We start from the raw sequence: 12,322 nt of genomic DNA, 5'->3' as shown, positions 1-12,322 counted from the left end.
CGTTTACCCTTCCTTCAATGTCTCTAATTCCTGCTCCTTCAAAACTGCACAGAACTCCAAGTCTACGATCCTTCCTGCAGAATGAAGAATCGACATATTTAATATTGTTGCGAATTCGCGCCCGCCAGCGTGCGAGCTGCCACGTAACTCGAATCGCGGCACGTCGCCCACTAGACGGACAATTCAGTCGCGACCCTCTCGGACTAACGCCGGGAACTAGTCACGGGTGGGCCTTTCGGCCTCACCACAATCGTGCCAATCGGCCCCCCGCTTGGGATAGGGTTGTTCGCCAAATTCGACCTACCTAAGTACCCACACGGAGGGTAGACCGGGCGATCGCACCTCGCCGCAGGTCGACTCCGGACACGGGCCACTTTAAGCGACCCGTTCCGTACTATCGGGATAACCGAGCAGTGTTATCGTCAACCTCGACGGTTCCGATTAATTATCGGGCGTATTTAGCCCACTACCAACCCTTTACGTGAAGTAAGATGGAGATTCAATTAAAGAAAAGACGAATCGAAACGGGAAAAACAGCTCAACATAAGGCACATTTATTCCGTGGCACACGGAGAGCACACATATACAATTACAACAATTATGCACCAAAAGCAATTGCAACAAAAGAAACACAACAATGCAGATCTACTACCGACTACGCGAGCACACGGCAACACTTACACAGTTGAACTTTACAGACGGCGCCGACAACACATATACTCAAAAGCAAAAGAAAAGGGCCACCCTCAACGACAAGGGGGCAGACGGGGCCTGTGGGCGCGAGACCAGGTGGAGCCTACCCGTCTTGTGATGAGCCGCAAATGTGGCGGCGGTGCCCCGACTCCGGGCTCCTCCGCGGGTTTTGTTGGCACTGCTTGGAATGGGGTGGGAACGGGGCCCCCTTTCCGCACTATCTCAGCGCGGGGGGGGGGGAAAGGGGGGACTTGTTGATGCTCTGGGGAAAGAGGATAGCTGGCTTGCTTGGGTCCCGCGACGAGCGACTCCACTGCGACCTCGACCGCGCTCCCGGCTTCCCCTCTCTGCAGCTCCCCGACAGACTCCGAACCCCGACAGACTCCGACTCTCCTCCAGACCCGTCTTGACTGCTGCTGCCACACTCCGCCGCTGCCACACCTCTCCAACTCGCCCGAGCCCAAAACTCACTGAATTCGCCCCGCGCTCGGCGCTTTATAGTACGGCAGGAGAACCCATATGCAAATTTCCGGATCAGGATGAGCTCTGGGGCGGAGCCACGCTCGCCCATTGGACGGAGGAGAAGTGGTAGTGAACCTGCCCTGATCCTCGAATTTGCATATATCGATTCTACTCCGACGCGCCTGGAGGCTGGGCCAAATCGCCCCGCGCTTAATGAATGGACGGATCGGAAGTGGGTGTGTATCATTCCTGATCCGACTTCTCCTCGGAAAGGCCGCTTTTTGCACCCGCTGCTTAGCACGCGCCCTGTACGAGTCCAGGACAGCCTGACGCTCGGTGCCCACAAGCGGTGCGGGAATGGCCTCAGAAGGAGAGGCGAAGGTGGTGGAGGATCTAAAGTGGCGGTCCCTGGCCACGGTGACGCTTGGAATGGTGGTGATGCGATGTTTGCGAGAGCGAGTTGTGAAGGTAAAGGTCGTGGCTGTTGGCGTTGTTGTTGTTGTGAAGCGGCGTTGCGGTTGGTGGTTGTTGTGTGATGGCAGTTGAGACGTGGTTGGTTCAAAATAAAGATAGAACAGAAAAACGGCTGTCTTAAAGGGTCGCAGCCCGAATGAATCGCATTTATTCCCTCTAAACCACGGGTTTGGGGCTAACTACACATGTACTTACAGAGATATCTCACCTACAGGACCTGAATGGTGGTTTGCGAATTTCCTCAACCACAACAATATTCTCGTCACCCACAAAAACTGTCTCCCAGACCTCATTCCAACCAATCTCGATTTCCGCACCGTCCCCACCGCCTGCTCCCGCTGCACCGTCACCACCGCCTGCTCCCGCTGCACCGTCACCACCGCCTGCTCCCGCTGCACCCTCACCACCGCCTGCTCCCGCTGCACCGTCACCACCGCCAATATCCTAAGCAACCTCCACAACCAAAACCAACTATTATCTACGAATTTCTCACATTCTGCGGCTTGCTGAAATTATCTATCCGTTCCTTAAACCTTGCAATAACTATCCTCAAGAGGGCTATTTTCTTCCATTTCCTTCAACAGTGAGTACCCTCTGCTTCCCCTATTCTTGATGTGGCCCACATTGAACATCTATCTCCTATTACATCTATCACAAGGCCCCAACTGACTTCAATGCTTGTCTTAAACGCTAAATTCAACATGAGGTCTCACCCTGATTCTTTCAATAAATGTACAAATACTTGCTAAAACTGTTATGAACACTACAACCTTTTATAAATACAAAACCCATAACCCCTGACACAAATCTCAATCACAAAATACACAATACAACACAAAAAAATGCTTATCTTGATCTGGTCTAGGAGCTTACACAGCTGCATGCGAACAACCGGAAGTTGTTTTATTTATTTTCTTGATATTTGCCTTACCTCTTCAGAAGGAGAATGGGAGGCTTTTGTAATTGTTCTGTGTCTGTGAGTCTGCACATTGATTATCTTTAATGTAGATTCGTTCTCCGATCTAAAGTGATCATCTATATATATATATTCTCTAGTGAGGGTCTGCTGTCAAAAGCTCATATCTTCTCCCCCCTCCCAAAATGAAAAAAAACAAAGGTGTCAAATTTAACCATACCATACCAAGGGAAGGGTGCATGGGTTCTGTGTTATGGTCGACCGATATGGGTTTTTTTTGAGGGCTGATACGATATTTAGTTACCCGGAGGGGTGGGGTGGGGGTGGGCGGGGGTAACCAATATAATGCCGATTATATGGTTTTGATTAAACAATTTAATAGTAATAAAAATGAAATGAGAATTACATAAACTTGTTGAACTTAAATTAACAAATGTATTTAACACAATATTAACTTTGCTTGGGCACATTTTCATATCAGGAAGGTGCAGGGTTGTCACCTTGCTCATGCACAACATCACAGTACAATATAGGCTAATTGTCAACATCATTTTAATAATCGACACAATGACAATGTCTCGCAAAGCTTACACAGCTAACCAGCCACAAATCCAGGATCCTAAAATTTGTTTGTACCTGAAAACCACCATTTTTTTTAAGCTAAAACTAATTTTGAGGTTTCGGTTTAAATAAAGAAAACAAAACTCGTTTTAATTCCTGTCTCCCATGTAGTTCTCTTACTAGCTGCCAAATTAGTGTGGCGCTACAGGTGGCAGGGTGTGTTTTCTGCCGTTTGTTTTATTATCCCCATTTTGAGCATCATATGCAGTAATTCCTCGTTTTACGTGGTCGTTGTATTCCGAGAATTTACCATGTTAGCTGAAAACTTCTCAAACGAAAGTAATTTCCCAAAAGAAACAATGTAATCGGTGGAGGGTGTGTGTCAGGACGTGGGTGGATGGGGAAGACAGAGAGAGACAGACAGACACTTATGCATTTAAATTAAACTTCACCAACCTACACCACCGGTCAAAAGTTTTAGAACACCCCTATTTTTCCAGTTCTTACTGAAATTTAAGCAGTTTGATGTTTCAATGTACTCTGAAATTAAAGCATAGAACAAATACGCAATTGAAAATAAAAAAGAAATCATGGAATCGTTTTGTTGAACAAAATTTAATCTAAATTTTTGACTCATCAAATAAGCCACCTTTTGCAGACATAACAGTTGAACATACTCGTGGCATTCGTTCTCCAATGGAAATCAAATATTGTTTGGAAAGTTCTTCCCAACACTTGTAGAAGTTCCCACATGTGTTGCACTTGCAGGTTGCTTTGCTTTCACCCTTCTGTCCAGTTCATCCCAAATCAGCTCGATGGGGTTTAAGTCTGGAGATGTGCTGGCCATTCCATGATTTGAAGCCTATCGTCTTGTTTTTTTTTCTTCTAATATAGTTCTGACATAGCCTGGAGGTATGTTTTGGGTCGTTATCTTGCTGTAGGATGAAAGACCAACGAGGCATCGACCAGAGGGCATTGCATGGCGCTACAAAATGCTGTGGTAGCCCTTTTGGTTCAGGGTGCCAGTCACTCTGCAAGTCGCCGACTCTAGATCCAGCAAAAGAGCCCCAGATCATCACGCTTCCTCCTCCATGTTTAACAGTTGGTGTCACACACTGAAGAACCATCCTTTCGTCTACTTGACGGCGTACAAAAACCCTGCGTGATGAACTGAAGATTTCAAATTTTGATTCATCGGGCCATAAGACCTTCTTCCAGTTTTCAGTGGTCCACTGGTGGTGCTTCCTGGCCCAGGCAAGCCTCTTTTTCTTATATTGCCATCTCAGCAATGGCTTTCTTACTGCCACTCGACCTGTGAAACCTGCAACTCGAAATCTTCTCTTCACAGTTGAAACTGAGACTTCCTTACTTCGACCAGTGTTAAGCTGTGCTTGAAGCTGCTGTCCTGTGAACCACCTACCTCGCAAGCTGTTGACTCTCAGAAACTTGTCTTCTGATTGTGTTGTGGCTTTGGGTCTGCCAGACCTCTTCCTGTCAGTTTCCTCCAGTTTCCAAGTGCCTTTTGATGGTGTCGGAAACTGTACTCACTGACACCTTGGCTTACTTTGCTATTTCTCCAAAGGAAAGATCTTCACTTTTAAGGGTTATATTGGTCTGTCTGTCTTCCTTTGTTAATTGTCTTTTTCTCACCATTATGATAGCAATACACTACTTCCTGCAGTGCAATATTGTCCAAATAATGCTTCAGAGGGTTTGTAACTAATCACCAAAAGTTGGGACAACTGAAGGAATTGTTTGCATCAACTTTCAAGGCTTAATTTACTTCCATTGCTGCAGAACAGCTGCAGTTGGTAACCCATTACTTGTTCCCTGAAAAGGGCCTTTTTAAACAACTCTGACATTTACATTATTTTTCAGTTTTTGGTACCCTAAAGTTTTTTTTAACCTCTGGCAGTTTACTGCTAAAGGCCCGGTCACACCTTGACGTTTTAGCCAACGTATGCCGATTTTTGAATTTTTTTTCTAAAACGCTGGCACACGTTGAATACGTTATGGGTAAGTTTTGATAACATTGAGAGCACGCTGGCACACGTAGTAGTACGTTGCCATACGTCGTTGTACGTTGGCTTTAAACGTTGTACTTTTCGGTTGTCCTCAAATTTTTTCATGCTTGAAATTTCACGACGTATGCCGGCGTATGACTCACACGTTCCGCTACGCTGGCCACAAGTTGTAGGCACGGTCTGCGATCGTTGACAGACGTCAACACATGCTACTTGTAAGTTAATCATAAGTTGAGACACGCCGAGGTAGTGTTTAGAGTACCCGAAACTTATTTCCTACCTATGATTAACGTGTTGTTGGCACGTTACACGATCGTTGCCACACGTCGACAGACGTTACTTTTAAGTTACTCATAGGCTGAAAGACGTCGGTATAATGGATCGTCCTTGCGTCAGCGTCCACGGCCACGGCCAGGACACTTATTTGCAGCATTCTTCAAACTTTTCTTCGGCATGACGAGGATGTTCACACTTCGATGTCTAGCTTGGCTATGATTCCAATTGTCCATCGGCAGCGTCTATTTAAAATAGTCGAGTTTGAGCGTTTTAACACGTTCAGAAGAAACGTTTCAAATTTCCAAACCCCAGCGTCAAAAAAAAAAACAAAACAAAGGCGAGTGACAGCAATTTAAATCGTTCATTGTAAACAATGAAACTAGCTGAGTGGTACCGTTTAAAAGTCGTTGAGTGTAAAAAAAATCCAATTGTTGAGCGCAAGCGTCTACTTTCAATGGTGGAGATGCAGCCATTTAAATGGTTGAGTGGCAGCCTATGAACCTACCCGTGGACACGCGGACGCAAGGACGATCCATCATAACCCACACCCTCCCCCTCACATCCACCTACTACTGCCAACATGAACAAACTACTACTAATACTAATACTAATAGTAATACTGATACTGATACTGTTACTGCTGACATGGACATCGACTCAAAAAGGACTCCAAAACACTGTTGGGTTCCCCTTTTATGAGCAGCATTTTTATATACCAATTCCCAAAACCACTGGGAACACGTCTTTTTATGGCAGTTGTAACCTAGAAACACGTTCATTTTTTTTTTTGTCGACCGGAAGACGTCATTGAAATATGTCTACATACGTCGATGTGTGTTGGGGCTACGTAAAGAATTGGTTCAAAGCACGTCAAACATAAGTTAGAAATAAGTTTCGCGTAAAAAAGACATTACCGCGACGTGTTTCGACTTATGAGTAGCTTATAAGTAGCCTTTGTGGACGTGTGTAAGCGTCCGCATATCGTGTGTAAAACTTATCCTCATCGCATGCGAACGTGTGTCATACGCCGAGTACGTCGTAAAATTTTGAACATGTTCAAAATTTCTTGACGTACTCTACTTACTACGACTTATGATAGCGTATTTAGCGTTCTACTCGCGCATACCAAACTTACCCATACCGTATTCGACGTGCCCCAAGGTTTTAGACACACTTTTTGTTACGTCGGCATACGCTGGCAAGATCGCCAAGGTGTGACCGCGATTTTGACCCTTCCATTTCTACGGCAGTTATGATTTGAATCGTTGTGCGTCAGCCTTTTAATAGGCTACGCCACGACATCGTCGGCGATGCGTGCAACGCGCTATGCCTGAGTTAGACTATCGTTGGGCATCGGTTGTGTAGGCCGACAACAGGTTCAGCATTCGTTGGTATAAGTTATCTATAACACAACGAAACGTTCTGTGTAGTTACCAATGCGTTATACATAAGACCAAGTCGCTATGAATACGTCCGAATCTTAAAAAAAAAACATCAAAAGTTCAACGTAAGCCAGCGTTTTACATAAATTTTAACACGTTGCCATCGCTGGCTAAAACGTCAAGGTGTGACCGGGCCTTAAGCTTTGTACCATTTCAGGTTATGCATTGGACTTGAACTGCTTAAATTTCAGCAAAAACTGGAAAAATTGAATGTTCTAAAACTTTTGACAGAAGTGTATGTTAAATGGTGTTGCTTGCAGTGATTGAGGTGGAAGGGTGATGGTGTGGAGTTTTCGAGGGGAGGAAGGTGCAGGGTCATCAACATCTGATGTTGCAGTTCATCACTTTAATCTGACTTGCAGTTAAGCAGTTGATAAGGTTACAGTTAATGTGACTCACTTTCTTTGCAATAATGGTGAAACATTGAACACTCGCTTTGATTTTAATAAAGAAAACAAAACTCGTTTTAATTCCTGTCTCCCATGTAGTTCTCGTACTAGCTGCCATGTTAGTATGGCCCTACAGGTGACAGGGTGTGTTTCCTGCCATTTGTTTTATTATCCGTTTGTTTCCTGCTGTTTGTTTTATATTATTTTGATCAACATTTGCCCAAATCGTTCATAAGGTGTATTCTGTCAGTCCAAGCGCTCGGCAAATGTTCACTGCTCCTGTCGCTCAATCACTTCCAGTTTCACCTTCATTTAAATAACTTCCCTTTGTTTCATAGGCACAGAGGCACTCATATCACCCGTTTATCCCTTACCAGTCATGGTGTCCAAGGGTGCACAAGATATTACACGCTAAGTTTAGCAGATGTTTCGACTTTTTAATGCGCTCACACACCTCCCATCATCCCACGACCCAGCATTCGATCGGCACGGTTTGACGGCCGGATGTGTTTCAGATGCTCATATCAAAGGGCACCGAGTCGATGCTAACTCAAATAAGCTATGTTACATATCCGACTGCATCTGGGTTTGAGGTGACCATGGATATACTGTTGTGGGCTGGGTATCGGCAACGAGCATGACCGCTAGGTGGAACAGTAGAGTCTGCTCCACCGAACACCCGGAATTCAGATCGTTGCCCTCGGATAACTCCGAAGGTACGGGTCCCTTACAGGACTGTGAATCGTCAATAAATCAACCGTGTGGGCACAGGGTTATTTGCCAAACTTCAAAATACCGAGAGGCCCACGTGGCGAGCTACCGAGGAGTTCACAGCCTCGATGGGGCGAGCCGTCACCGTGCTCGACCCGTGCGTAACCGGAGCGGATGGTTGCCAAGGTCCCATCGGGTCAAATGTACAACTACGGCGGCAACGGCCTTTTCAATCACCCAACACGCACCGTGCGAAACCAATGAAGGAAAGGACGAGAACGAGCTGAAACATTCAACAAATGGATATTTATTTACAATTGGTGGAGAAGGGACACATAAGGGGCAGAGTTATACCGACTAAGCAATGCAAATAATGTACAGCAAAAGCACTTAACAATTCCTACTTAAAGACGGGCCCACAGACATACGCACACCCAAAAGAAACAGACCCAAATAGTTTTTATTCGGCTCTCCAGCCCGAGGACAGGTGAGCTAGAGACCAGAGCTATCTCGGACCTTCCCGCCTCGTGCGGTCTTCGACGTCCTGGATCGGCGGGACTCGAACCTGCAGCTCAATGCAGCAAGCACCGGCTACGGAGGACAGAGTCGGGCTCCCGCACGTGACGAGCCCAAAGCCAGCGACGACACGAGAGCCAGAAGACCAGCAGCGACACGAGACCAGAAGACCAGCAGCGACACGAGACCAGAAGCTGCGGACACTGCGCCGTCCCATCTATCTCTTCTCTGGAGGGAGGGGCTTGTTCCTCTCACCATTTGCCTCCTCATTGGTCGGTTCCATCATACGATTCGCTCGTTACCCCCGTGAATGGCCGAAAGGGGCGCCAAGTCCGCTGATTGGACCGGGGGGGGGAGGGGGGGAGCGTGACAGCCGTTGCGGCAGACCACCCCCCAAACAGGCAGAGTAATATGGTCCTGCGTGGGCTTCGCCCACGTACGTGCAATGGTGCCGGGTTGAGGAAGCGAGGTGAAGGTGTGTTGTTGTAGTTATCATTGATGTAAAAATAAAAGAAAACCCTATCAAAATAACTTCGCAATGCATGTATGTAATCCCATTAGACACAGGTAGGGGGCCCTAACTTGAAACACACACTTATCGAAATAACTAAGCTACGGAGACTGCTGTCTGTCTGTGTGCACAAGGCTTCCAGATTCGTAACAATACAAGTACAGATTAAAATATTCCCATGGAAACCAGGGTGCGGCACATGGCATGCTCTGGAGCATGCATGGCACGAAAGGTGCACCCGGCATGAATCAGATTTGGATGCATGACCTCCGAGAGACATTCTGTGTTCTGATGGGTAAGAGGCGGCTTGTGAGTGTGAAAATGCAGTGAGAGCATGAAAGGTCGTGAGACGGCCCGTGTGTGTAAGTGCTTTGGGAAAGTCCCACAGTGTGAGAGTCGGCATGTGGAAGGTGTCCCTGTATATGGATGACATCTGTCGGGGTCCCGCAGCACGAACAGTGGGTTTGGCAAAAACAGCTTGGTTTGCTGTGGGAAATTAAATTAATTGAGATTTTGAAAGTTAGGAATATACAAATATACAACACAGTCGTACCTTTTCATCGTAGGTCTATCCAGCAAGCTCTCACCAACGTTCTGCAGTAGTCACCTGACCTGAAGGGTGGCTGCAGTTGCCAAATTGACACGAGGAGAGCTCTAGCTGCCTACCATTACAGTACGAGAAGGATTTTTTTTTTTGATTTTTAATTAAAAAAAAAAATCAGCAATATCAGCCCCATCATCGGCCAGTGCCGATAAACTCAACTTGCCAGATATCAGTTGACCACTCGTTCTGTGCTTGTCAACCATACCGAAGCACCTGTGGCATGCGCATATGAGGTGCTCTGCAAACTTGCACCCTCTATTCGCGTGCCAGGGCTGGTGGCCTTAGTCACAGCTTAACAAAGTTGTGTTATTTAACCCCAAGTTGATTTTGTACCTTGAATGTGGATTACGTCAAAGTGCGGCGATTTCATTCCCGACTGAAGGCATGTTTGTTCACACCGAGATGGATGAGGTCTACTCTAGTCTATATTGTTCTTTCTGAGGCGTTTATAAATTAGGTCACACGCACGCAGCTTGTCGCCAATTTATGATGAAATTCCTCGTTTGTTTTTTTTATTTTGTTGATACTTAATTTACCGCTTCTTATTCTGATGTTTTCATCCTATCTTTCAAAAATAATCTTAACTTAAGCTGTTTTGGAAAAGTATTTATTTGAAATGAAATTTATTTCTTTCATTTATATGTTTTTATTGTCACCGCCCCTCCCCTTTGTGTTGGTTTGTTTGTTTATTAATTTTCACACTTCTCTCAGGATGCTGAAAATGCGATGATCCTGGCAGCGGATTTTCAAATCGGTCAATTATTCCGGGAGGAAATCGTGCCAAAAGCTGTCCTCTATTTTACTGGGGAGGCGATAGAATATGAGGAGAATGAGGATGAGGATGAACCGGAGGAAGTGAGTATGACAAATTAGTAATCTACATATAATGGAGCAAGTGTTTGTCTGCTGTATACTCATTGGACAGCTTGCCTGAAGCTACCCACAATTGTAACTTGAAAAAAAATCATACGTCTGCTGTGTTCATGCTATGATAAGCCTAAGGCTTTTTAAAAATACATGGTCTAGGCTCGTGGAAGAGCTAGAAGTCGTGGAAGACATCTTCGGAAGTATCATGTTGGCAATCACCAAAGCCTCCATACAAGTTTTCCGCTCAGTGCAAAACAACCAAAGTGACTTAAAAGGATCAAGTATCAAAAGGTTGGAGCCGATAGGTATCATGGGCCTTGTGAAGATGACAGTGTGTGTAGGCTGTAAGCCTCTGATATCAGCCAGTACAACTGCAACCCCAGTGCAATTGTGATTATCCGAGCTATATAACCACAATGTATTGCATATGCACATAAGCGGGATGCATGTTTTTGCCTCATGCACAGGTAGTGAACAATAAAATGGGAACTCCAATGTAAAGTCACTTCATAGGACTTTGGGCCACCACGTGCGGCCAGTACGGCCTGCATGTGCTGTGGCAGAGTCCACCAGCATCTGGAATTCTGCAGGAGGGATGCGGCACCATTCTTTCACGACAAAGTCAATCATCTCTCACCTGTTTGATGGAGGTGGAAAACGTCATCTCGGGCATCGTTCCAGAATATCCCATCAATGCTCGATTGGGTTCACATCTGGTGATTGAGAAGGCCACGAGATATGGATAACATTGCTTCCCACAGCAGTTAACATACTTGGATAAACTTTCTGTTGATCACATCCATTGTTCTACCTTCTCCCCCCACACCCAACGCAGATAGAGAGTAACCTTCACGAGTAAGACTAGTTATTCCTTCTGCAAGAAATCATGATCACCTTTTGAGTATGATTCGTATGGGATGCTTAAAATGGTGAAGATTTGATTTCATAAAATTGTGGAAAGAAGAGACTGCTCAGCTTTTTTTGACATGCTAGGTTGACGTTTTTCTTACGCAACGTCAATTTTTGTGGATTACATTTTCGAATGACTTTTCAAAGACTGACAGGACTCTGCTGCAACCCAAAAAACAAAAAAGAGCCTCTTTCCCTTCACCATAAATGCATTCCACCAGAGGTAGTCTCCCAATTACTTGCTAACGTGTCTGTTTTGGTATTCTCTAGTTGAAATTGCTTTGCATGTTGATTATTTTGTGTGGTGGTGAGCATATCAAAGCTTTGTGATTGTTAGCTTGTACCCCCACGCAGCGTGAGGGTGTGTCTGTCTGTCTGTCTGTCCTGTCTGTCTGTCTGTCCACCTGTCTGTCTGTCCACCTGTCTGTCTGTCCACCTGTCTGTCTGTCCACCTGTCTGTCTGTCCACCTGTCTGTCTGTCCACCTGTCTGTCTGTCCACCTGTCTGTCTGTCCACCTGTCTGTCTGTCCACCTGTCTGTCTGTCCACCTGTCTGTCTGTCCACCTGTCTGTCTGTCCACCTGTCTGTCTGTCCACCTGTCTGTCTGTCCACCTGTCTGTCTGTCCACCTGTCTGTCTGTCCACCTGTCTGTCTGTCCACCTGTCTGTCTGTCCACACCATAACTTTTTTTCCATTTGAGTTTCTGTCATCAAAATTTCAACAAACCTCAAAAAGATACCAGACAGTACATGGTTGGATCAGATTTTATCTTCATTGAGCTGCTTTATGACCTCTGTTAGTGCATCAATTGCTATGTTGAAAGGGCCTAAGTATTTTTACTTGGCGATCAGTTTTACTATGATCAGTTTTACTTGGTGCTTTTTTTTTTTTTTTACTTCTACACCCATTTCTTTCTCACCCTCTCTGCAATGGTGTCTCATCTTTATGCTTGTGTTGTGGTGGAATT

At 45.6% G+C, this 12,322-nt stretch overlaps 1 protein-coding gene across 1 annotated transcript in view; it reads left to right on the top strand.

The window, feature by feature from the left end:
* The window catches only part of LOC147013503 (nucleosome assembly protein 1-like 4), a 60,688-nt gene that overhangs the window by 37,302 nt on the left and 11,064 nt on the right, over positions 1–12,322 (top strand). The window contains exon 10 of the mRNA XM_085855340.1: positions 10,291–10,434. Within this exon, the coding sequence (XP_085711466.1) occupies positions 10,291–10,434 (144 nt within the window). The remainder of the gene's footprint in view (positions 1–10,290; positions 10,435–12,322) is intronic.

This window comes from Eptatretus burgeri, chromosome 14, assembly GCF_056783735.1.
Source record: "Eptatretus burgeri isolate ZD-2024b chromosome 14, Ebu_testis_v1, whole genome shotgun sequence".
Classification (NCBI taxonomy): Eukaryota; Metazoa; Chordata; class Myxini; order Myxiniformes; family Myxinidae; genus Eptatretus; species Eptatretus burgeri.
The sequence above is the reverse complement of the archived record's forward strand: the minus strand, read 5'-3'. Positions and strand labels throughout refer to the sequence as shown.